Source organism: Syngnathus leptorhynchus, chromosome 6 (genome assembly GCF_054491065.1).
Source record: "Syngnathus leptorhynchus isolate UIUO chromosome 6, UIUO_Slep, whole genome shotgun sequence".
Taxonomy (NCBI): Eukaryota; Metazoa; Chordata; class Actinopteri; order Syngnathiformes; family Syngnathidae; genus Syngnathus; species Syngnathus leptorhynchus.
In genome coordinates, this window is record NC_141200.1 from 13,242,281 (window position 1) to 13,269,528 (window position 27,248).

Sequence of the window (27,248 nt, forward strand, 5' to 3'; positions counted from 1 at the left end):
ACCACAACCACAAGTACCACTATTGTGCTTTTACACTTTAGAAAGCACCTAGCTGTGTTTTTAATAATTAATGACAGTAATTATGTGCTTTATGTTTGTTTTCAGACCAGGGTGCATGAAGGGATCTCATATTCAAGCACCATCATACAATAAGGAATTTCTTACATACACGTATTATATTTTGATTGTTTATGGAGATGTCAGTCACAAGTTATTCGATAACACCAAAACAGTGACTTAGTGCTTCCCATGGTGTGAGCCGGCCCACTCAACATTGGCTTTACAACTCCTCCCTAATGATAGTGGATCATTATTAAATAATGACACCTCTCGCAGTTCACTAAGCAATCCTTTTGCCACTTATTACTGGGAACAATTATTGGTGACAGTAAATTGTTCACTGTGGAGTGTGGTATTAGCTGGACTTTGCCAAATAGTGAGCAGACTGATGACAACACCATTTCAAGTTTAATGAAGTCCCCCAAGGTATACAAAATGTATGAAATAGATATAATGACTGGACATATATTTTATTGTTATGTTATAATTGGGTTTTTGAAACCAAAACTAACCTGAGGATTGACTTTTTGTTTGCCTTTTGCCTGGTGGGCTGGATCAAATGATTGTTCAGCCCAAGGGTCTTGGTTCCCTACTCCTATTTTGTAAGGATATGGTTTCATATCTATTAATGCATTTGTGTAACCTTGTGTGATTGTTAATAGGAAAATAAATTCATATGGTGATTGGAGCCAAAATGACAGGCAGCTTGCTATCATCGCAGCAGAGCTCTTCCATACTTCCAGCCACGGAGGTGGCTGGCCGGTACTTCCATACCTCCATACCTCCAGCCACGGAGGTGGCTGGCTGGTACTTCCATACATCCATACTTCCAGCCACGGAGCTGTCGAAAATTGCACTAAGTGCGAAAGCCCATTCATTTACAACGGCGTGTCACAATCTAGAATCCAGACTCTACCATTACCACTTCCTTTAGGACAATGTGTTAAACTCATTTTTGTGAGGACCGAATTATAGTTTTTGTAGTTTATCCATTGTGCTGTAATTAATTGCCTTATTGAATTCTTCCATACACAAATTAATGAATAATGAGTTTTAAAATCAAAGTCAGAAGAAAATTGTTCAACTGCTGTTTGGTTTATTTTTAAAAAATGGGTTTAGGAACAAAAACATGTTTTCCATATTTCAATGTTGAAGTGAAGACGATTTTATGATTTGCTTTATTAGCACATGAATAATTTGGTAGGCCTCAAGTTTGACACCTGGATTTAATATATTACATTTACATTTGTATGTGGGTTTTCTTTCACAGATTTAATAATATCGCCTGAAGAAGCACTGTTTTTTTTAAATCACCCCATGGAAGTCACAAGCATGGCCTATCAAACCAAACTCAATCTGATAACATTTAATGAATTACTTTGCAATTTTAATAGCATGTGGCTGTTGTTAGCGACACACACACTTCCCGAATCCATGTTATCTGGTTTAGACCAAAGACTCACACACAGGAGGGTTGTCAGAGTCCTGACTATGCATGGAGCTCAGGCCTGTGTCCGAGTCCTCGTCGTTGATGTTGCAAGACTTTGACACACCTCGGGCCTGCTCCACCCAAATACCACTCTTCTCCCCTGGCACCACTGCACCCTCATCTTCATCTGCCTTTGTATCATCAGCATCCTCATCAGCATCGTTATCATCATCCTCATCCGGTTCGGTGTCCTCCTGTTCTAGGTCCATAGTCTCCACTTTGGCCAGTAGGTCCAGCAGTTCAGTCTCCTTGCTCTCCCAGAGTGCAAGACTGAGGTCCAAGTCCCCCCTAATGCCATCCAGGTCTGTCTTAAGTCTCAGGCCTATGTAGAGGCTGGTGTTCAGCTGTGTTTTGATCCTCTCCTCCTCCAACGCCATCTCGTCTCCAGAAACACACTCCGGCACTGGTGGAACAGACAAGCACATTTCCAACATGTTTTCATCTTCTCCCATCTCCTTCTGCCGTCGCTTCATCCACCTGCGGTTGAGCTCCTCCTGGATCTCTGCGGTGATGCTCTCCATGAGCGCCTCTCGCTCCACCAGCTCCTCCTGCAGCCGCACAACCTCCTCGCAACGCCACACATACTTTTCGAACTGGGCCAGAGCTTCCGGAGCAATTTTGTGAGTAGGGTCTTCTGGGAATGTAGGGGAGTCCTCCAAGTAGGTGTCCTGCACATAGTTGACCCCGTGTCGCTTCATGCGTTCAAAGTGCACCTTGGACTCATAGCTCTCGATCTCCTTATCCAACTCCTTGAGTCTCTGGACCTGCTGACGGATGGTGTGATCCTGCGAGAGCACCAAGTGGACTAAAGTTTCCATCTTCTCCACAGAGCTCTTATCTTTACCAAGCGCTTGCTCTTTCTTTTTGTTCATCTTATCCAACTTTCTGAAGGCCTTTCTTACGATGCGCCTCTGCCTCTCCTGGGACAAGTTGGTAGTCGCAGCGGGCCAGCAGATCCTAGCGGGGGCCCTGATCACCCCGCCAGGACCCCAATTCTCCCGACGTTGGACCACCCGAGCCTCAGCACTCCGGGGCCCATTGTTAGGAAGTGACGCGTCATTCCTGACCAGGACAAAGCGGACGTTCTCCTGCTCGTCTCCCCAGGCGCTCCACAGACGGAGGATTTTGGTCTTGTTGGGTAAAATCCTCTCAAAGCCCCTCCATTTCTCCACCACACAATAGGACTGAGGGGGTCCGGACAGCATCCCAGCTGAGGCACCTTCCCGGAGGTTCTGGTCCTCCAGCAGAACTTGCACCACATCGGTGCATGTGGTCCTCTTAGTCAACCCGGAGACCAGCTTCTCTTCCCGGCAGACCCACACAGAGACTTTACCTTCTTCTGGGTCCATCTCATTCACCTTATGCGATTTAGTATATCCTGTTTTTTTTTTTTTTTAAATCAATCTTTGGGACTCAAACTCCAGTGTGACAGTCAGTTTAAGAAAAGTAAAACTGACAAGTCCAAAAGTAAATATTGAAAGGACGAATGAGCATCAGAGCTCATTTTGAAAGTAATTACATCCATTTCTTGCCCGTCGTCGACTTCGCGCGGTCTTTTCCCGCTGCGTGGACATCGTGTCACTACCCTCGACAGAAAAAAAAAAAAAACCAGCAGAGAGAAGACGAGCGTGCCTGCTTGTGCGTGGGAGAGAAAAGGTGGCTGCTGGAGGCTTTGGGACACGCCCCCTCTAGTCCTCTCCTCCTCCTCTTGCTCACGTGCACAAAGGCAAATACAGAAAATATCAATCCAAATCATCGGATTTTTCTTAGTCTGGAACAAAATTAAAACGTTTGAAAGTTTTGTAGTTCTATTGATACCCCCACTCCCACTCCGCCACCCACCCGCTCCAATTGAGTACAGTAACTCTGATGTTCTCTTGTCCATTAATGACGAGTTTGACAAGGTCCATTGAAAAAAAAAAAGGTACTTTGGGGAGATGGAATTTTAGAGTACCTAACACAATAGTTTTAAAGTAGTAACTAAACATTTGATGCCCCATGTGACAGGCCGATGATGAACATTTGCCCGTGTTCATGTTGAGCTGCACACTGCACAGCAATGCATACAGAGAGCTGATGATGAAGCAGATAAAAATCCATCTCTCGGGACCTGTAGAGGTTGGTTATATTATACTGTACAATATTGCAGTATTTAACTATTTTAGTCTTTAAAAAATGGATGTGGAATTCTATAAAAGGATTCGCATTTGAGTATGAGACAGAGACTTGTGCGCAAATACCGCGTCATTAGTATTTTTTTATTTACCTTCGCTCGGAAAAATCCACGAGGTTTGTTGGGAGATAAAATCATCCACAATCACGTTACAAACACACACGCACGCACGCAAGCACACACGCAGGCACGCACGCACACAAACACACACAATGTATGTAGACAAAAGTAGATTTGATAAGGAAGATTGTTGATGCGTCTGGGCTGTGAGATAAGAGACTTTTTTTTTCTCATCTCTGAACTCATTTCCTATGAGGTCACTCTAACCACCAGTGCACAGACAGGGCCAACAATATCCAAAACAATGATAAATATTCAAATCAGTAGTAACATATATAGGTAAATCCTAAATCAATGTAACATGCGTATTTAGATGGATAAATCTAATTGGTCCAGAGCAGGGGTGTCAAATTTGATTTGGTCGAGGGCCACTTTGTAAATGCGGCTTCGCTCGGAGGGCCGTTATGCTGATGAAACTGAATTAATGTTTAATCATCTCATCAAATGATCATATATTACATAAAAAAATGATGGATTCCTAGCTTTGAAATGAGATGTCAATGATAGCAGTTTCCTCAGTCATTGTTCAAGTTGTAAAAACGGCTTTCAAAATTTCAGTAATGTATTGCACGACAAACATTTTGGTAAAGATTTTAGCCGTGGTGGCTCGGTGACGCACTGGTGAGCTCATCCACCTCACATTTTGGAGGGTGTGGGTTCGATTCCGCCTCTGGTCCTCCCTGTGTGAAGTTTGCATGTTCTCCCTGTGCCTGTGGCCGGAGCCAGACTCAAACCTGCAACCTCTTAACTGTGAGGCAGACGTGCTAATCAGTCCACACTGAGCCACCTCCATTGAAAATATATTTCTTTTTTGTCACTTTGCACAAATGTATGAATTAAAGGTACAACATTTGACTGTTTTCAAATATTTAGCCTTCGGTATTTGGTTGAAACGGAGACAAATTAAGGTTTAAATTAATGTAAAAAAATAAGTAAATCATACATTATACCGCTGGGAAATGAAACAAAAGGCACACATGACGAAGAGAGCTACAACTAAAATGTTGATTCACTGTTAATTTCCCAAATTTACCAAATGGAATTCTCTCTTCAGCCCACTATTGTTGCTGAGAAGACTTGAGGGTGAAATGAAGTCACAGCACCGCTTAGTGGATGAAAAGAGAAAGAACACCTTTCTGCACCACTCAGATGTCATTTACCATGTATTTATTGTTTTGTGAGAGATTTATAGAATAATGGACCAAATTTGAGCCGATGATTATTTTGAATAAATCTAGAAATCAGCTGATTTAATTGACAGAACAATTAATCGGTTGGGCTCTAAATGTTTTCAGGTGATCTTTTGAATCTGGGTCTGCAGCAGGGAGACCCGCATGCATTTCTTGGGAGGGCTAAAAAAAAATCTGAAAAGCTGATAATAAATTCAATTTATATTCCCTTTGGAAAATATCCAACGGTCAATTATGGAGGGGTCCAAACACACTTCAGAGTAGTACCTCACGTACCTACCCCCCACCATCCGAATCCCAGCTCCACCACTGGAAATATAGACATCTAGGTAACCGGCTCTCGAGGACCAGGATTGAAGACCCCTGATCCATACATCTTGTTTTCATTGGGCTCGTGGTTAGGTACACACTCGAATGGTCGCCAGCCTATCGCAGGGAACATACTGTATACATAAACGTTTTGCTCTTGAAAATTATTCCCTGCTTTGTGTCACATAGATAAATAAATAAACTGCTTTTGAAAAACTGTCAAGGATGGAATCGTATCAGTATTTGTGATTGATTCAATATTGCAGTCCTATTACAGTTCATGAGTTCAAGCAACTGTCATTAGCTGGCAACCAGTTCAGGGTGTCCCCTGCCTTCTGCCAAAAGTCAGCTGGGATTCTCGTGAGGAGAAGCCGTTCAGAAAATGGATACATAGATGGAATTCAAGCAACAGTACCTAATTCAGGATTTCATGTTGTGTTTATAGACAGATATAAATACTGAACAAACAGCATTTAGAACTGGCTGTTTATTTGAAAGTGAATAGCATATGCATACAAAGTCTCTACAAAGCTAGAAAATATCTAACATACTTTAGGAGGGAAAACGTTACAAAGCATAGATCAGACCCTGTGCGGTACCAATAGACACACCACTAGCATTTCGGTTCTCTTACATGTAAAGTACTTTCTTTTTCACAAAACAGGATGGATATTAGAATATCAAAGATATACACAACATCTGTAATAAACGTCATTGTCACCTTTATACAAAGCACTTTAAAAACAAACAAATAAAAATCTCCCATTACTCAAACGATGGGGAGCAAATATTCAAGGCCATTTGGGATCATGTTACTGAGTTGTGCCATGTATGTTTTTAAATCTTCCAAGACAGCATTAACAACACAGCAGGCATTCACAAACGTAGCCGGTGCGTTTTGAAATCATTTGAAATACATCAAATATTCACCATTTTAAAAGTAGGGCTTTTATTTGACTGGTGAGGACATTCTCTCTTTGGAGGAGTGTCAACCAAGTTGATCATAAGTGTCACAAAAGTATGTTTAAAAAAAGGTGAAACAGTAACAGGAGCAGATTATGTACTGGAAGAAATATACGCTTAAATTACAGGATTCAGCGAGCAGCCCCTCAGGTTTCTTTTCCATTTTTGCTGTACTTTTTTTTTTAAATGATTGATTTTCTCATTGAATGCACGAACCTTAATGACAAAATGTATCCACGAAGATATACCATTTGGTGGTGACACCACCAAACGTCAGTGCTGTTGAATCTCAATGATGAACAGAATCATGATCAATAGTTACAATATTTCAACGGAGAACACAGGCGTTGTTTCAAATGAGTCATCTGACAATGTTCAGTTTGAACAAGAGCAGTACACAAAGATACACACGTACGCGACTAGATGCTGCTTTTATCAAAGGACGCAATGTTTTATTTACGTGGGAAGGAATACATGCTACAAGACAATGACGATAAGACATTAAACATTAGTACAATATTAGAGGGGAAGGAAAAACATGGAATGGTATTTGGTGATAAAGAGAAGACACTTTAGACAAAGGCACTTTAGCATGGCCATTTAGGATGATATGGACCAACCAGCAAATGTCATCTGCTACAGTGCACAGCTTTTGGTTTCTGTATCATAAATGTATTTCTTAGTGAGTAACCAAACAGGAAAGAAGGTGCTGTTTTAGGTGTTTAATGTGCCCTAGTCAACAACTAAAAAATAAAGATAAAAAAAAACAAAAAACGAGGCCACGTGTCTATAATGATCAATATGAACATTAGCAGACTTTCAGTCTTTTGAAACACATAAGTTGGTTAACGTGTTAAAGCTCAAGTAAGCTGGTATAAATAGACTGAACGTTTATTTGGAGGGACATCATCATTTTTTTTTTTAATCGTTCTCCCATTTTGTACATGATGAGCAACTGTGTTACATGGTTTAAAAAATTCACAGTGCTTTGCAAAAGATCCTTTACAACATAGTTGATATTTCACATTGTCACTACATCTAAATCAGTGCTGTTTCACAAAAATGTACCTGAATTGTTTAATTTTGCTTATACATTTTTAATAACATACATTTTTTGATAGTTTTCCTGGAGTTACAATATAGTGTATATATATTCTATTCATATTAATTTCCCAAAATTTAAAGGCTATCTTTACTTTTGCGACAAAAACATAGAAAATGTAAGACATATTTGATTTTCTTTGGGACAAATCATTTTTTGTGCAAGATGTGTAGCTTGCACAAGTCAACATTTCTATCTTTAAAAAAGCACCTATGTACTGTTCTATATGACAATGTGGTAGTGTTATTCCCCCTAACACGAACTTGCTCTGATTATTGATGATACACAGGGTCTGATCTTTAAGACACACACATACACACACGCAATCTCAGGAAGTGAGGAATATTTGCTTTTGTTTTGTTTTCAAATAGACACGCAACATAAAATTAGAAAATAACCGGCAGTAACTGGCGATGAGCCTAATGGAGATGTGATATCATCAGGCGATATCAGAAACTTTACTTACATCTGATCTGACATACTCGGTTGAAATGAAACTTGTCTCACAGCAGTTATGATGGTGCGGCTATTTTTTTTCCTAGAGGGGAGTTGTCTGATTCAAAGACACTTTTGTAGATTTAAATTTTATGACATTTCACTTCAAATGTCAAATTCTTATACCACGAAAAGGCCATAGGTGTGTGTGTGTGTGTGTGTGTGTGTGCGTGTGTGTGTGTGTGTATGAGAGTGCTGGGGGTGAAATTATTCCTTGATGAGACGGTAGATGTGGTGCTGTGCTCCATGCTCATTGTTTGACACCTCAAAGACACAGGCCATGCACAGCAAGGTCTCCTGAGTGTCCCTGTTGCTCACAACCTAAAATCCCCAAATGTGAAGACTCATCAGAAATGTGTCATCCAACAAAACGACATCACACATACTGTGTTGTATGCTCACCAGCAGAATAGTAAAGTTCTCCAGTACGCTGTTCATCATGTATTTCTCTGGCAGGTGTTTGAGCTTGTGGATGAAGTTGATCATGTATTCACACATCGGAGAGCGACTGATTCTGTAGACAAAACGTCCGTTCTCAAACCTGGCGTACTCCGTCTGAAAAAAGGGAGAGGTGACATGACTTTTGCGAAAAAAGTCCATCCCCACTCCTGGGAAATCATAATTTTCAGACATCCGGCTAAGAAAAGTGCAAGTGAACCCAAAGAGCTAAGTGCACAAAAGGCCTCTCTCTTTCTTATAAATATTGTTCACAGCTCTGTATAAATCTGTATTTGTCAGCACTTGAAGTAATTTGTGCATCTCACAGGTCCGGAGTTTTAAGATGTTAGTTTGACGGCATGATTATTGTGCAGTTGTGCTTTGGACTACCAGATATTAAAATGGGACTCAAAAACATGACATTTAATTGCACAGGTTTTTTTTTGGGCGGGTACTGGTATTCCTGCTCTTGTCTATAGTATTTTTGTTGCATTATGTGCACGACTACTACTATTCATATCTTAATTTTTTTTTTTTTAAACATGAGTTTTCCTATTATTGGTGTCTTTTACGTATATGTACAGTTCATTTTCTTATGTCTCTATGCATGTGATCTATAACCACATATGAAAGTGGCCCAGGTCATATTTAAAAAGAAATCTAAATTGAACCGTTGTATATAAATCTGATACAAGTTGTATATGGACAAAAAAATTCTGAATTGAGCTGCAGTTTGAACGTAATCTAGAGAGAGTGAAACACAAGCCAAGTAACATGTCAATGCAAATACATTTCTTAAGGGACTATAAAAAAAAGAAACAGTCTTACCTCCACCTTCTCCACGACCTGCTTGCCAAAAGAGCAGACCTTGGTGGAGCACGTGATAGTCATGTTCTCTGAGCTCTCATAGTGGCTAGTGACCCCATAGAAGGCCGCTGGGTCTTCTTGGACATTATAATTAAGGTCAGCCTGCCGAAATGGAAGCAAAAAGGAAGAATGTAGTCAAACTACACAAATAGGACGATGACACAGCCTTCACTTATGTCCAAATTGTTTTACAAAGTGAGAGCTCTTGAGGGTCTGGCCGATTCTGGTCCGCTCAAAATACAAGACACGCAGCGCCCTCTGCTGGCTGTCACTGTCTCTACAGAAGTCGGATGAACAGTGGCTTTTACATTGCTTACATTTATGATAAGAGTTTGGAGGAGGTGTAGGCCAGAATTGCATCACACAATACTGAGACCTAATGTAAAAAATTTGATGGCATTTTGCAATAAGGAATCAAAATGTTAAACATAATAAATAGGCACATTGTTATATGCCCGGACTGTATAGCTTTGGCGTGTCTGGTTTTGCACGTGAGGGAAAATGTTGTGGTTGATTAGTTATATACACACTAATGTATGAGGGGAGTTGTTTGGTTCAAAGACACCTGTATATTTAATTTTCAGACAAATATATAGTTCATGTGGTCCTTATTTTTGTAACTTTTAAAAGGTCATGCCAATATGTTTGAATAAATATAAAACAAAATGGGGAAATCTATCTATCAATATTAAAAAAACATGGAGAAGTTGCTCAACATGCATATCATTAATATGTTTTCCATGTTATGTGAGACATTATGCTAACATGTACAGTATAATGATTAAATATTGTGTGATTATGGAAGCAGTGGACTAGTTTGATTCTTAAGGACCAGTGTGTTTTTTTTACCCAAATCACCAAATGACTCTTCCCATGTAAGTACTTGCTGTGTTTACAGTGAATCTCATCTTCTGATTTTAGTATTTCTCAAATACATTGTTGCCAGCACTTTTCATAGCAACTCCAATTTGAAAAGAGATATGCCTTTAACAGGAATAACAATGGACAATATAATCCTGAGACAAAGGCTGAGGAACAATTCCTGATTTATCAATTTCAGATTTCATAGCCCTTGAGCAATTCTAGGAAGTGTTTTTGTTGTTGACACTTTGAAATGACTATTTACCAATGAATAGAATGAATCTGTTTTCAAATTATTTCTCTAATAAGGATTATTTTGACAAGAATCCAAAACGTGCAAAGTTGAGAATAATACAATTCAAATTAAATAGTTGTGTTTTTTTTTTTTTACCACGTCATCTCCGTGTAAAATTTACCCAACAAGATACCAAAACAATAATGGATGTAATTAGGTTTAAATTTAGACAGTGAAAAGAGAAAACATTCAGTCCACAGTAACGAGAACATGTTGCTCCGATATGACTACTTGAGAGAAGTGTGTGTGTGTGTGTGTGTGTGTGTGTGTGTGTGTGTGTGTGTGTGTGTGTGTGTGCGTGTGGCGGGGGGGTTGCACAACTTGTAATGAGTTCTCCAAGGACAGCTGTGGTGGGAGTTAAATTTGCCATGAACAAACACACGCACGCTCCCATACACACACACACACACACACACACACACACACACAAACACACACACACACACACACACACACACACACTTTTGATTATTATTTTAGTGCACAAATGAGACTTTTTGCAATATTTATATGTGAATGTATGAGCAAATTAATCTTGAGTCTAATCACTATTGTTTTCCTTGCTTGCTCACTAAAAAGACCCGTAGGAACTGTGACATTTACTTTAAACTAAATTCAAAAATCGAGTCAATTAAAAAAAAAAAATGACAGAAATAAGTTTCTAATTACCCAGGTTCTCTTATCCATTCAAAAATCGAGTCAATTAAAAAAAAACCTGACTGAAATAAGTTTCTAATTACCCAGGTTCTCCTATCCATTTGTTGAGTCTCTGGAAAAAAAAAACTGTGCTTTTATAATCACAACAGTGTGGATTTTGGGTACCATTTAACGTCATATATTTTCTTAATTGGAGGGAGCGACACAGGAGTCGGGAGGTGAGCAGGTGTTCAAACAAAGCCTGTGTGTGTGTGATCACTTCACCACTTCCATATCCCAGGTGGAAAGACATCACACATGTAAAACATACACACTCACTTTCACACCTGTCAGCACAAGGAAACGTCCCAATGGAAATCTATCGGTTGACCTGTGACACTATTTTGGACAGTTTCAAAGCCTATCTGAAGCTTGGATGATATGGGTTGAGAATAGAGATGGAGAAAACCACAAATGTGTGTATCGTATCCAACAAGTCTAGTTCAGTTGTGCGCTCACCCAAAACTTGATGAGATAGAAGGCGTTTTGAGGGCCCTTGGTAAAAAGCTCCTTAAGGCCGCCCTTCTTTTCAGGAAACTTGTCATAGATTTGCCTGATGTCCACACACTCCAGCAGGGGGTCACTGTAGCTCGGATTGCTCTGATTGATGTGCACAAATAGGTGCTTGTTGTACTAAGGAGGAGAGAATAACACACAAATTAGAGGCCGACAGAAACATTAAGAATATTCACAACACAGGTTGTTAATCATGGCAACAGGATTGAGTGGATTTAGATATTTTCTTCCTTGAATACGTTTAGTTAGATGAGTCACTTCAACAACACTAATGAATGTCTGTGGAATGCAATAAAACCACAAAACCAAACATTGACAAAACCAAACATTGAAATACCGATTTATGTTGAGACAAAACAAAGAACGCAATTATGAAAAAATTAATAACAAGATCAACTTATCATAATATCGGGATGTAAAATTATTTAGTTTGCTGGGATTTGAATACATAAGGACAGCATTTGCATACATGCTGTTGAATAGCTTCATTTGTAATGCATCACCATCAAGACATAACCACTCACCCTATTAATTTGTCACGAAAATAGGCAAAAATTACTGATGTTCTATAGCAATGGTTCTCAACCAGTGTGCCGAGTTCTGCCAGATCATCAGGTGTGTCGTGGGAAACGTTAATCATTTTGACAAAAACGATATATTTTCAAATAAAATGCCATTTTGTTACTTTATCTATGCCAACCACATATGGTAACAAGCAAACAAATCAAATGCTCTTCTACTAGATGACATTGGCATTATAGGCCCTATTTTCATAAACGCGTGCTTATGCACTTGGAGTAAAAACGAGCTCATTTCATGCCAGGGCAAGTCTAGTTTGAATATGGTGACCATGTTATGCATCGATAGGTATACCATGTGTGTTTGATTGCTGCATTTTGCAATTTGGTGACCAAGAGTAGACAATATTTTAGACAGCTTAAAAGTAGTGTATGAGTCTTTTAAGTACTCAATAAAATTGCCAGATGAGGTATTGTGTGTTGTAAAAACTTCAAATACAAACAAAATTCAACAAGATGAATGCCGGCTGTCTGTATGTGCAAGGCAGAAAAATGGCATTGAATCCACACAGTGGCAGTATGAAAGATTGACTGAAGAGACAGAGCTTTAACAAGGTTATCAACAAGGTTATCAGGCGGGCTATCTGTCATCTGAGTCCACGTGTATGTTTGTGTGATACTGACTGCTTCTTGGTCTCGTTGGGTTTCCAAAAACGATGAGAACTCCGCTAGTCTTAGTTTAGTGGTGCCGATCGAGCGACCCTGCCACGCTGGCTCTCTGTGAGACTCGGCTGCAGGACGCTCATAACCTAAAGCGCACACATACACGCATGTGTACAAACACACACACACGCACACAAAGAAATTTAAGGAGTGCCATCATTAAATTGCTTTATGACAATTTACATATTGGCACAATGACACTTATCTAAAATACAATATTGGATCATTATTGACAACATGACATAGATTTGAGATCTCTGTGACACATTGGCAAACAGTCAGACCCAGCATGGATGGATGGATATTTATTATTTTATTCCCAACACTCTACTCCCTTTATTTTGTAATGATTCATTCGGGTTCACTACTTCCGGGGGGGATCGACCGATCGACCGACAGGTAGGTAGGTAGGTAGGTAGGTAGGTAGGTAGGTAGGTAGGTATTATTATTGCTAATAGAATGCTGAAAAAAAATCTTCACCAGTTTTTAATGTCACGCTGCCATGCCAGAAAATGTGACTCTTATTGTCAGTGCCTAAGCAGCCATGAGTCTCACCATGTCAACGCTGTGCTCAATAGTATTAAATTATTATGATTAATTATGAACTCTATTTCACAAAAATAATGTACAGTAAACACACACACACACATTCATGTTATACACACATGACGACAGACTGGAATTTTCACCATTCTAATCAACCAAACCTACTGTAAACCCTGTTCTCCATGTAAGGTGTATCTTCTCATTGTCTAAACTAGCATAAAAAAACATAGGTTTAAATTGATTGGTATTTAAAATCGCCTGCGATTGGCTGGCAACCGGTTCAGGGTGTCCCCCGCCTACTGCCCGATGACAGCTGGGATAGGCTCCAGCACGCCCACGACCCCCGTGGGGACAAAGCGGTACAGAAAATAGATGGATGGTATTTAAAATCGAAGGAAGCAGATTGACCCACTTTTTTCTACTCGGGACCTTGGCACAAGGTGACCTGGCCCAATCAAAAACTGCTCTATAGAGAAGGAGTGGCCTAAAGAGCGAGAAGGAGGACCACCTGTTAGCTTCAGAGAAAAGAGATAATTGTCGTGTGGTTCCTCTCACCTGTGATTGTGGTGGTCCCCGCTGTCTGCACCGAGTAGGCTTGCTGCGAGAACGGCTTGATGCTGAGAGAAAGAGGCAGACAGAAAGGGCACCATTAAAAGGCTGAAAGGACACAAGACACAGCATGGCCAGTCACATTGTGCCTGCATTGTACTGAAAGGGATTACAGTGTGTTCTGTGACTTGAAGGAACACTTGCACAAGCACAAGAGGTCAAGAGGATCTAAAAGCTAAGAAGGCCTCATTTCATATCCTCATTACCATTATGCGGTCATGTGACTTTAACTTGAACTCAAGACATTATGCTTGTAGATAGGAGGGTCAAATATAAGTGCCCCAAACCAAACCAAAGTAAATTCTGTCTGTTCCAAGCACTGGGCAGTCTTTAAAGCACAACCGAAAGTACTTTAATTTACTTTCAAGACACTGTGCTATAAGGACATAGGTTTGCTGGTAAAGAATAGTTGTTTAAAAACACAAGAGGTTTATTGCCCTTTCAATAAATGATGAATTTCACAATAAAGGATGTGCAACCAGCAAGCCCATTACAAGCTATAAAAAAGAAAGAAAGAAAATAACTACAAAAACTCATCACACATCAATATTTTTATTTCATGATGTCTGTAAATAAACAATGCTGGATATTTTAGTGGACCAAATTATATAAAGTACACCAATGGTGACTGGGGAGACTTAATCGGTGAACGCACAGCCCAGTAATTGGTAAGCAAATCAGCAATCAGTGAGTGAAAGCCTAATTGGCGGATGGCTCTAAAATATCCTGACAAATTAGCTGGGTTAAAAGTCCCCTCTGGGAAAAAAAAAAAAAAACAGAGCCGACAATCTCAAATGTTAAATCTGTTCAATATTTATGATTGCAAAAGCTTTTGTTTGTGGTCATCATAGACTTTGGCTCAGCCATCGACGTCATGATTGTGACATTGAAGGCAAAGCAAATTAGAAAGCGACCTGATGCTAGCCACAAAGAAGGTGCAATAAAGTGCGTGAGGTTGTTTAACATCATTCATCACAAAAAGGGAAGCGAAGGGTATGCCACCGCAATATTCTTTTGCGTTCATTCTTTTATTCCTTCTTCCACTACTTTTTCTTCTTTCTAATGTTAAAAAAATGCCCTGTACACATAATGGTTAACAGAACAGGAGAGATTCCCAGGCTGGTTATTATCAACTAACAACTACTAATAAGCAAGTTCCAATAAGTTGTTATTTTAAGATCCACCAACTACATCTTCCAAAAACTGGGAACACATTACAGCTTAATAAAGGCTGCTCTAGAACAAAGTGATATATTTCATAATGAATAACGACAATGCAACTTGAAAGAGTGCATAATGAAGACTTACTCTTCTGAGGCGGAACTGGACTGTCCTCCAGGGATCATCCCCTGCCACAGCTGGAAATTAAGCATTCATGTATTTAGCAAGGGGTGCATGAACATACTACATTATTCAACATCAAAACATGGACAGTTTATGTTGTTATTTGTTTGTATAACTTACAGTGACAATACTTCTGCCCAGCAAATACTTTTTACTTATGCAAGGGTACAGATGTTATTTTTTATATTTAGGAGAGGTTTCAGTGTAGGTTTGCATGTGCTACCTGTGTGTTGCCGGCAAAGTTGGCCCGCACAATTCCCGGCAGCAGCTTGCTGTGTATGGCAGTAGCTGAAACAATCTGAGAAGAGGACATGGACGAGATGCTCTGTAGTGCTTTTTCCTTGGCATTGTGATCCTAAAATGCAGCAGACACAACATTAAAGTCATATAAAGAAAAATCGAACAATAATCACTTTCTTGGGTTGGCTATAAATTGAAGTTCAGTCTTTTCGATTTGATCTAACCAGTTGAATGATTAATTAGTGATCTTGGTTGTCTACGTTTAATTTTCTTGATAGAGATTGAGGTAATGAAAGTCCATGTATGTTTTTGAGCAACTGCAAGTAGACCTCTAATTGCGGATGATGCCGCAGTTACGAGGGCAATTGGAGACCGGGTTCATTCCCCGTGTGACAATCCCCCTCCCACCCATAGTTGTGCTGCAGCCAGTGGGGTGCTTTTATAAATCATTTCTGTCTACGGTGAAAATGACACAGCGTGTATACGTAAACACATCTATTTGTGTTTAAGTTTGTACAACTGCTGGCCTGCAACTCGCTCAAAATACACAAGCAGAGGTAAACGGACAAGGCATAGGTCAGAGATGCAGCAAAAAGCAGATTTTTGGAGCAAAGAGGAAACCTACTGCTTTATTCCTTTGGTGAGTGACGTGAAGATAATGTGTTTTATTTATAGTAAAAAGTAACGTGCTGAGATCATGCCTATTTGTGTCATGACATCGATGTGTATTGTGGTTTCAATCGGGGTATTTAAATGCGCAAGTAGCTCTGTCCGTTCAGGCATGGAAAAGGTATCCCTAATGTTTCAGAAACAGGAAATTTGACCTTAATCCAAATATTGACTACATGTAAACGTAGTGTCTGATTGGCTATAAATTGGACCCGGATGATGTCACTTCACTTTTACAATACAAATCTGCTTTCTTTGATTGAGTCTAATATTTTAAGTATTTGCACAGTATTTATTTTTATATATGGTTGAGTTTTTCTGTTAAATCTTGGTAAAATTATTTCTTTCAATATGTCGTAAACAATTGGGATTACACATTTATTACTTCCTGTTTTGGTGAGAGGGGAGGGAGGGGAGAGAGAGAGAGAGAGAGAGAGAGAGAGAGAGAGAGAGAGAGAGAGAGAGAGAGAGAGAGAGAGAGAGAGAGAGAGAGAGAGAGAGAGAGAGAGAGAGAGAGAGAGAGAGAGAGAGATCATGTCATGTCATGTCATGTCATGTCATGTGGCGACTTTATCCACTGCTGGGTTACAAGATGGGAAGCATGTTTGAGTTAAGGAGATTATTGTAAATACTATGGTACATCTTTGCTTTTGTATTTGTGGTATATGGCGTGGTTCTTTTTCGGTGTAGCTCTAAGACAAAGTAGTAGTAGGAGAAGAAGATCTGTCGGTCCTAAAATAGCGGTGACGAACTGTAATTTAGTGATAATGGAAGCCTGGTTAAAATAAAATGACAGACAGGCAAACCGATGATTACAGTTTGGTATGACTTGAAATAAGGACAGACTGATGATGTCAAACAGGTACCCTGGCCACTGAGGATTGAAGAATGACCAAATTAAGTAAATTGCCTACCTCTGCTCCTTTGCCAATGTTGGGGGTGTTAGCAGCATTTTCCAAGTAATTGTCTATGTGTGGTGCTGTGGCCTTAGTGGCAAGCATGCAAAATTTGCGCCCAACATGCTCTACAGTATGTTGTAGAAAATAATATACTGAAATATCCCATTGAATGTGAGCAAATGTTCAATATTGAGGGACTAATGAGGTGGAAATTGTGCTGGATTTTCACATTAAATCCCCCAAACCATACCAGTTTATAGCAACTAGGGACCTGAATGTCATTGAAAAGTTCAGATTGTTTTAAAGGAAATTTTGACCCCAGAGAAGTACAGTATTGACTATTCAATTAATTACATTGAAGCGGACGAGAAGACATAAACAGATACCAGAATGTCCACAAAAATACTGAAACCCGTCTTCGAGGACAAAATGGAAAGTAGGGGAAAAAGGACCATACTTATGCAGGAAGACATGACTGAGAAAAAACTAATTAAAGACGTCAGTCACATGGGATGTTTTTGTGTCCTCACAGATGAGTTCTTACCAAAGTATTCCCATCTTGTTAGCATTTTAACACATTGCATTTATTTTGAATTTTAAATATCTTTGTAAAGTCCTACCTTTATCTTGGACTGGAACTCTCTTGATTTTCTTCTGGCTAATACCTGAATATGACTAGAAACCTGGAAGATGTAGTGTACAGAAGAATACAAACAAGTAGAAAAGAGTGCAGAGGAGATGACAAAAAGAGCAGAGAAAACAACGAACAGTGGGTTACCATGGTTATGAAAGGACTCTTTTCACGCACTCACGCACATGCAAACACACTAGTCCCCTGACAACAAGCTAGATTCATCTACGTGCGTCAAATGAGTGAGCAGGGAAGAAACATTGGACCAAAGACTGAGGTATTCATTCGGGGTATGTACGATACGCACCAGTAAAATATATGAACGATTACTTTGCCTTGATAGGTCAAACTGTATTATTACATGTACATGTGGGAGAATAAATGAATTTTAATTCACTTTATATTTACCTGTTTCCTTGTCCGCGTTTTTCCTGTGCGGAGCTTGATGTATCTTGCAATAAGTTCATTTCGACCTTGAACGCAAAGATAAAACCGGAGTTATTTCTCCTGACAGATTGTATGTTGTATTGACAGATACAAGCAAATGCATTTATTTCACTTTTGTTTCGTCACGATAAGAATTCAGACGATGTTGAGTGGCACAATTTGGTGTTTGTGACCTTGTGACATGCAGCCTCACATAGTGGCTGCTCTGTGATCATCATACCACACACACACACACACACACACACACACACACACACACACACACACACACACACACACACACACACACACGTGCACACACATCCACATGTGCATTTAATCAGGAACTCCCAATAACACGCCGTGGCTCTGAATACACATGACCCAACAATACGAGCATTCATGCAGACTGGCCACCCCCCGATTAACGAAAGTACGGGGCCAGCTGTAACCATGCTTACATGGGTACACATGTGTGAGTGCGTGCATGCACGTACACAATGATATACACTGACAATGCTGAATAATTCACCCCATTGAATGGAGATCACAGCATGACCTGGCTAGTATAGATTAGCGCAGCCCAAGGAGCCATAAAGAATAAAGCGTGTGTTCACAGTGTTTGCAGACTATGCCTTATATAGTGTATCTTTTTTTTTTTGACAAGGCTGTGTGAAATTACATAATGTGTTACTTTGCATACTTGTAAACAAGGATTTTCAGTGTTTTGCCTTGTTGGTTTCCGACAGTGCTTTTTGTTCCAATCAAGTGAAAAACCAAAGTCTGGCCAGCTGGCTAACTGATGGTCAAGATCAGGACAAAGCCAAACCTCAACACACAGACCAAATGGCTCACAACAATAACTCTAACTAACTAGCAGATGGTGTGTGTGTGTGTGTGTGTGTGTGTGTGTGTGCATTTGTGTATACTCTTCAATCCCACGCTCACTGAGATAGGCAGCAGGCAGCTTAGACTGATAGAATCTACAGCTCCCCATGCAGGTGTTTTCCTTCCAGCAGTCAAACGCTGCCACTGACAACAAAACACACACACACATACATGTACATACATGCATGACTGCCAACAGACACACACTAACACACACACAGACACAGAGAACAAGTCCTGGCTGCGGAGGCTGACATCTGACTCCAGAGGGGCCAGCTGGTCTTTCTAGGAGGCTTAACGGTGAATTATCATCCTTCACTAACCCTGCGGCACACATCTTTCTCTCTGGCCCTCCCTCTTTTTCAACTCTCCAGCACACACACACGCATGCACGCACACACTCATGCACACACACACACACACACACACACACACACACACACACACACACACACACACACACACACACACACACACACTCGATCTATCGTCTGTTCTGGCTGTTCCCTTTCCCCTCCTCTGTCCCTCTCCAAGTGAATAGGCTTCTGCTCCTTCCCCCTTCCTGTCTCTACCTCCTGCTGTACTTGCCCAGTGAAAGACTTCAAGGCCAAAGTCAGATTGTCATTAACCGTGACCAACAGAAGCCCCACAACACACTCACACACACACGCACGCACGCATATGCACTTAGACGAACAATTCATCGTAAAGTGCGTACAACTGTTTGTTCTGATCAAAGTTCCCTCCAATCTGACTTGTAATAATATTCTGATACAATCAACAATACAATAAATATAGTGACAGAAAACACGAGTCAAAAAGCCAACTTTTATAACTGTAATTCATCAGTAGTTGTTTCAAATACTTCTAATAGAAGTATTCCTTACATGGGTGGCTCTCAGAAAGTATGGTCCAACCGGATAAGCAAACGCTGACCCATTATTCTCCTCCATTTACAATCAATCACAGTTTACAATATTGCAGACATACTGCAGAGATGAGATACATGACTTAACTGAGGTTTGTGTTGTCGTTTATGTGGGAAACTATTTTGAGAGCTGAAAAATAGCCGTTGCGGCCACATGAAAACATATCCATGTAATTACAGAGTCTCTTATACCCTTTAAACAAATCGGCTTCAAAAACAAATATTATCAATAAACACGCACAACACAATACAACATAATTGCGTTTAATCAAGTCCCATGTTCGGGTTCAAAAACAAATATTAACAATAAACATGCACAACACAATACAACACAATTGCATTTAATCAAGTCTTACGTTATCCAGAATGTGTTTTGTTTAGCTACCACAATGCCACCAAGGATCTAATGTAAGTTCAGTAAATTGAACATTAAGTTCAGTTGCTTCACCGTTAAAGTTAATATTTTCTAAAAACTCTCGACGATGGCCGAGTAAGCTCCGTGTCAAGTGTTGGGTACTTCTTTTTGACATTGCACGTTCATTAAAATAGATTGGTAAATTATTTCACGCTAGTTACACACACTGCTGAGTGTATCGTTAAATTTTGTACCTTCATGCAATTCCTGTTCACTATCAGTCCTCTCAAAGGATTGCCCTTTGCTTCCATTCTTCTTTTTATTGTGGCTTTTCCAGAAATGTATTTGAATTGGCTAAACAGTCTGAATCACGGTTAGATAGGAAATCACCACCTGTTGCTGTGACATGGGCTTGACAGCCTGCAAATTAATTTTATGTGGACTCCATTTTTGTTAATGTCAACCACAAATTTGGTTTTTGTACCAGTTAATGGTTGGAAAGACCTCTGAAGAATAGGATGCATTTACCTCTGTATTGGTTTTTGGGATCTATGAAATAAAACCTACCAATTAAAATGAACAATTTAAATGTGAACTATAGTATTTGTAGATGGATGTTCCGAGGAACTTTCAGCTACGGACATTCAGCCAATTATGTATGCAACAAGCTGGTAAGTGTGTTGTTTGAAATAACACGTAAAGAGGTACATTGTAAATGCGTACCACTTTTGCTAAACAAGGATACGAGATACACTGCAGTTATATCGAACGTGGGTTGAGCTATTCTCGCGGTACCGAGACGGCTTGCACACACATGGTACATAGACACCACAGCCTGTGTGGGAAAACTGTCGGACAGTTACTTGAACAAGCCAGCTTCCAATTAAAAAAAATAGCAGACTTGGACGAGGGGGAGCATCTTAGGTCATAGCCTGCAATCAAAGTAACGCGAGAAACACGGGGCAAGTGACATTTCCTCTTTATTTTGAATGTAGGGTAAACACTAGAATGGCTCCGGAAGGGAAGCTAGGAAGGTCCTGTCCTTTTTCTTGTGTTGTTGGCTCTGTGCATCAGTAAGGAAGGCGACTGAATCATGGTCATCCTTGATGTTGTTTCCTCTTTATTTATTAGACCAACAGAAAAATGAAGAATGAGTGATCGCTGGTGATTGTGTGATAGAGGCAGTGTAAAATTGTCCACCAGATCTATCATCTATCAAATGACAATGTGATGACAAGTTTCCCTGGATTAGGTTGTTGTGCTCCTTCTTTGCTAAATCAATCAATGAATTACAGAAGAATTATGAGAAAGAGAAAATTATTGAAGAAATTTGGCATTTGCGGTTTTGTATAATGACAGATTGAAAATAAAAAATCGGATATTTTCAAATTCGCTGTTGGTGGGCTGTGCCTGTCTTCTGTGAAAAGCGGGGGCTAGTTGTACAGTAAACTAACATGTTTCCATTTTCTGAACCACTTATACTCAAGAACTGGTTTGTCAATTGTTGTCAATATTGGGAGAATAATTCTGATTTGTTAGAATTACAAGTGTTAGAGTTAGGTGTTGTCTACTGCCCACACCATGTGGATTTTGGAGACATCTCAAGCCAAGCGAGGAAGCATCTACTGCGGCAGCAGTGGTGACGAGCTTGCTCGACAGCCTGCCTGGCGGGCAGTGGACTGTTTAAAGTCGGCTTAACAAAGTCACCTAGTGGAAAAAAAAAAAGATTTCCATTCATAGGCAAGCCATCTGGCTAGCCACTCAATAATAGCAGGTGGTGGGTGAAAGGACGGCCCTGTCAACGTCATGACGTCACCCGTTCCAACATGGCGCAGTGCATTAAATGGTGGAGATTATTTTATATATATGCAAGATTATTAATACAAGATTAGACACCTAAAATGGGGACACCAGATATTGCCTAAACTTTATACTTTTGCTTTCTTTCCTCAGCAAGACTTCAATGTGGGACCTCCGGATGTACACTTTACATCTTCTTCTATAGATTGGTTATGTGTGTATGCCTTCTGGTTATTACATCGAATATCTGTTTCAGAAATCTACTATCATTCACCTTGTTTTTTCTAACTCCCTTTTAGACATTGATTGTTAATACTTGACATGTTCCTTTAAGAAGCACATTACGGCACCCTTTGCACAGCTCCTTCTTTTCTATTGCAGCCTATTTTCATGCAGCCAGTGGGGGGTCTCTAACTAGAGATAGGTCTGTCACAGTAAGATATTACTCTTTCATTTTTTGCTCACCTGCAGCTCATTTTACCTTTACTGGCACACAAAACCACCATTAATGACAGCGAGGCGTCGAGGAAAATGGTTTAAGGGGTTCCAAGAGAGGATACATTATGTTTTTGCGAAAGTAAAATATGCTTTCGAAATTTCTTTTTCTTGAACAATTCTACGTGCTTTCTAGAGGCAGACCATAAGTGCATCGGCAAGATGGACACAGGTGAAAATTAAAGGCGGCAAATTGTGCATTTTATTCCTCAATTTAAAGGAGCAATCAACCCAAATTGTTTCTTTAGAAAAATATCTTGTAAATGCCCCACTAAAATGGGTGAGCTGTGATTCAACAACTGAGAAGCAGTTTTGCTCTGTGTTTATGGATGCATTTTCTGCATATTGATCATGTGGAGGCTGCTTGTTGCCAACTAAATATTTAGCTATCGGCTGATCGTACTATAACTGTGAAAGATGTGAACAAACATTGACACGTCCAGCAGACAAAAAGCAACAACAACATTTATTTGGCTTTACCTGACAAATGTGAATGAGCTATTAGCAATGCACAGCATCTGTTGTGAAGCAGGTGGTATGCAGTGGCTTTATCACAACATTTTACTGAACCAGCTGACCACTGCAGTTCAGAACACAGATGAGGAGAGATTGGGAGAAGACCAAAGAAATACTCCTGGGTCCAAAAAGCAAAACAAGAATATAAAAACCTCTAAAAGTCTTTTTAGTCTTTAAAATGCAATAAGACTGTAGATGACTAATGGATTTTGACTACCTTTAGTGCTGCTACCTGGAAATGTCCGCACGAACTGACTCCATGAACTGAGTCAGAGTAAAAGTACTCAAGCCCCAAGATCTCATTTTTTTAACTTAAAGAAGTCCTGATTGGACGCAATATCATGAAGAATTCACTCGTGACCACTCTGCATGCAGAGAGGGGCGTGAGGGGGGCACAGCTGGTGGCAGCCAGAGGACCATCTGCTCATTATTATATTAGCTCAAAAATGGACACACACAAGCACAAACACATTTTCTGTTTTATGTGTGTCGGAGGGACCTTAGGGCTCTTCAGCACTCTCTTGTGGACAACGGCAGTAACGGTATGCTAGAACTGCATCATTGGAAGCCCGCCCGAAGTTTTTTTCCTCAATTTTCACACACACATCGCTATTAAAATATGAGTACTATTGAAGTTGCATTGAATGGAATTAAAAAAAAAAAATGTTTCACAATATTATTAAACCTTGAGAGTTTCAGGGGTTTTGTATTTCTCAAAGTCATACTTTGCTGGCACAATGGAAGAGGTGATGAAATGACTCGTCTCGTTGTAAAAAATCTAATATAATGATCGCTATTAATTTTGATTTGATCAGAGTTCTGGCCTTGAAACCCGGCTAATTGTCCTTGCTTGAATGTGATCCAAAATTTACTGACCTTGGAAGGCTCTACTGTATAGTTTTCTAGAGCAGGTTTTTTTTTTACTGGTTTTGTCCATCATTATAACCAAGAAGCAACTCGAGGAAACCTGTTTTGGCGGAATACTATTTTATTTTGCACCGAATGAGGATAAACCTATACAGGCTTTCGATTTACGTATGTATGTTTATTTGACATAATTTGGAGGTGAATGATTTACAAAATTAGCTGGAAAATAAATCAAGTTTAAATAATAAATACATTTTATTTTTTAAAAATGCTACAATTATTTTCCAATTTTGCGGACCACCTGAAATACCGCTACAGACCACTAGAGAGCCGCGGACCACCGGCTGACAATGACTGTTCTAGAGAAACCGAAATAATGTCCGATGATGTCCGACACCCATGCCAAGGAAAGGAAAGGCTGTTCCATCTCAGTGTCCGTCCTGTTTATCATTGATGACAGAGTACCTCTGTGCTGACGTAGCCTAGTGGATGTAAAATGAAATAAATCTGACAAAAGGAGTCTTTGAAATGTTTGGCTCACCGTCTTTGAACTCGCTCATCCAGGTGAATTTATCAAAACAAGTATCAAACACATTTGGAAGGACCAGCCATGTGTCTAATCTATGCAGGTGAGTGGCACGCCATACAGGCATGTCCAGAATACATAGTTGCTAGATTAATCGTAAATTATTTCCTGCAAGACATAAAGAATGAACGCATGCACACAAAACACATATTGACAGTGTTTCTGACACCCAATGCCCTCTGAGATTATCTGAGAAAATACGACACACAACAAAACAACTCTGGCTCTGTTCTTCATTTTTTCCCCATCTATGAATTTTGTGTACTGCTTGTTTATTAGGATTGCAGGCTGTGGATGTAGGGGGGATACTGTAGTGCCTGGAGAAAATCCCCGCAACATGAGGAGGAATACTCCAGTGGAGCCTCGGTTTTCGAACACAATCCGTTCCAGAAGGCTGTTCGAGAAGTGAATCGTCCGAATTCCGAATCATGTTTTCCCATTACAAATAATGGCTTTTTTTTTTTTTAATCCCTTCCAAGCGAAAGTCATTTTTTTCATTTGCGCATTTTTGTCCGACCGAGCAACTGCACCGCGCTGGTCGCATTATTGTGACAGAGCCGTCGTTGAAATTTAGAAAATATTTTTCAAGTCCTCATGGACTTTCCAAAATTTCATTGGACCTCAGTGCGCAGGGAGCTTAATTTGGTCCGATCGCACAACTACAGCGCGCCGGGCGCTCGCTGTCGCATTGCTTTAGAAGCGTCTTTGTGTTTTAGGATGGCTTTACTGCTCCCACTTGCTTCATTTGGAGGCATGATTAGAGTTGATGCAATCCTCAGAGTAACGACAATGTAATAACGAACGGATTACTCGAATTTTTTGTTCGAATTCCGAATTGTTCGAGAACCGGGGCGTTCGAAAACTGAGGCTCCACTGTATATTGCTACCCACAATTCCACCATGCAGTGTCTTTGTTTTGTATTGTTTTAAAGAAAAAACATCTCTGCGCATTTTTGCAATAATAGTTTCACTTTGTTTCAATTCATTTAATTATTTCTACATACATGAATTAAAATGTATTTATCTCAAGGCATTTTTTATATACAGGGGATCCTCGGTTAACGACGTTGAGCCGTTCCTACGTGGCGACATAAACCGAATTTCGGTGTAAATCGGAACAGTAATCAAATGAAAAAGTACAGTAATAAAAAAAAAAGAGAAAACCTTTCTTTCTGTGGTTGCCTTACACACTGGAAGGGGCGGTGCAAGACAGACGCAAAAGTCCAAAATGGCCTATACCATGTGAGTAGGTAACACCGTCTTCCTCGGTCCACAGCATCTCTCGCAGTGTATTCTTCCGTCGCGTGCACCAACTATCTTACGTTACGAATCTTACGAAGAATCTTGCGACACCTTTACGACGCAAAACCGCTTAGGTTGAAAAAAATACATCAGACGTATGTCGTAAACACAAAACGGGGTAATTCGAGACTGTCGTAAACCGAGGACCCCTGTACTATACAGTACGCAATTGATTCTCCTCCTTTATTATCCTCAGCTTAAAGTCAGAATCCCATTCTGCAAACCTTTATATTGTTTCTCCACTGACCCTAGAATTGTTCTATCTTGCATCGTAAAAAATTGAGAGGAGGACAAAGGCCTCCAAACTTCAACAACTCAGTGACTTGATAGGTGTTGTTGTTTTAGTTAGCCACAAAGACATGTAATGTTTGTTTGTGAACAATAGTTCAACATCTAGTGGTTGCTAATTGTGATTTGTTGAATGTTTCATGGTAATTAAGCACTGTGTTTTGTTTTTCGGGGCAGAGGAGGCTTCTGTTTGGGGAAAAGTGTTCATAAAAAATCTGCCGGGTCATTGAGGCATTCCTATTACAATGTACTACTACTTGATGAAAACAGTAAAAACAATGACATTTATGAATGAGCATTTCTCCCAATGTTTAACAACATGTCTTGTTCATTAGCACTCACCATACATCTTCCCTTCATCCGACAATATAATTTTCCTTCTTCCACATGGCGGGTAAATGGCAAGGGCTTCTTGGAAGCTTTGCTCAATGTCAGGGCTCCACACCCCTTCAGGGTCTCCGTCCATTGTCTTGTCCCCTCCAGAGTCACTCAGTCTGTCCATGTCGTCCCCAGGACTCTCACTGCCACTCCAACTGCTGCGTTCCATCCTGGCAGCTAAATGTTGACAAGCTGGTGTGCGGTCAGTGCACAAGCAAAAAAACTAGTTTGTTTTGGAGGGTTAGTCCCAAATAGTTTACGATCCAAAATAATGCCTCAAAATTGGTTGGCAAACCATAGAAAAGAAAGAAGTTGGTCAAAATCCCAGGGCATGTGGCAGGAAACCTATGAAAACAGGACAAAGGAAAGACATGTTTGTGTGATGTACGCAGAAAAAATGAACAGCTCAAATGATCCAAAATGATCAATTATCAGGATTATTTAGTTGCCCGGATTCTGAATTCTCTAAAAGCTACTGCATCACAATTAAAATTATGTTTGTACTTATTTTGTAATCATGGATGATGCCATTTTGCAAATATGGGCATGCTTTCACCAAAATGCTGAAGTGGTCACTAGTGTCCATCCATGCTTTATTATCTCAACCCGCATCAGGTAAATAAAAAAAGCTGTCACAGACTAATTCCCGTTTAAAATAAAGATTCA

General features: G+C 40.0%; 2 protein-coding genes across 2 annotated transcripts in view; both read right to left on the reverse strand.

Moving 5' to 3' along the window:
* Window positions 1-697: 697 nt before the first annotated feature.
* On the reverse strand, window positions 698-3,117 carry LOC147056064 (ras association domain-containing protein 10-like). Its single transcript, XM_085914721.1, has one exon. It carries the CDS (start codon window positions 2,896-2,898, stop codon window positions 1,507-1,509), a length of 1,392 nt encoding a protein of 463 aa, XP_085770847.1. The 5' UTR covers window positions 2,899-3,117; the 3' UTR covers window positions 698-1,506.
* A 2,701-nt stretch (window positions 3,118-5,818) lies between these two features.
* The window catches only part of LOC147056065 (transcriptional enhancer factor TEF-1-like), a 36,019-nt gene continuing 14,589 nt past the window's right edge, over window positions 5,819-27,248 (reverse strand). The window contains exons 2-12 of the mRNA XM_085914563.1: window positions 26,547-26,927; window positions 18,162-18,226; window positions 17,743-17,805; window positions 15,538-15,669; window positions 15,279-15,328; window positions 13,917-13,978; window positions 12,777-12,901; window positions 11,518-11,691; window positions 9,168-9,308; window positions 8,304-8,456; window positions 5,819-8,222 (exon numbers count right to left, since the gene is read on the reverse strand). Of these exons, the coding sequence (XP_085770689.1) occupies window positions 8,109-8,222; window positions 8,304-8,456; window positions 9,168-9,308; window positions 11,518-11,691; window positions 12,777-12,901; window positions 13,917-13,978; window positions 15,279-15,328; window positions 15,538-15,669; window positions 17,743-17,805; window positions 18,162-18,226; window positions 26,547-26,751 (1,284 nt within the window). The 5' untranslated portion in view covers window positions 26,752-26,927 and the 3' untranslated portion in view covers window positions 5,819-8,108. The remainder of the gene's footprint in view (window positions 8,223-8,303; window positions 8,457-9,167; window positions 9,309-11,517; window positions 11,692-12,776; window positions 12,902-13,916; window positions 13,979-15,278; window positions 15,329-15,537; window positions 15,670-17,742; window positions 17,806-18,161; window positions 18,227-26,546; window positions 26,928-27,248) is intronic.

Coding starts and splice junctions, on each gene's coding strand:
- LOC147056064 (XM_085914721.1), bottom strand. CDS start 2,898: ATGGACCCAGAAGAAGGTAAAGTCTCTGTGTGGGTCTGCCGGGAAGAG.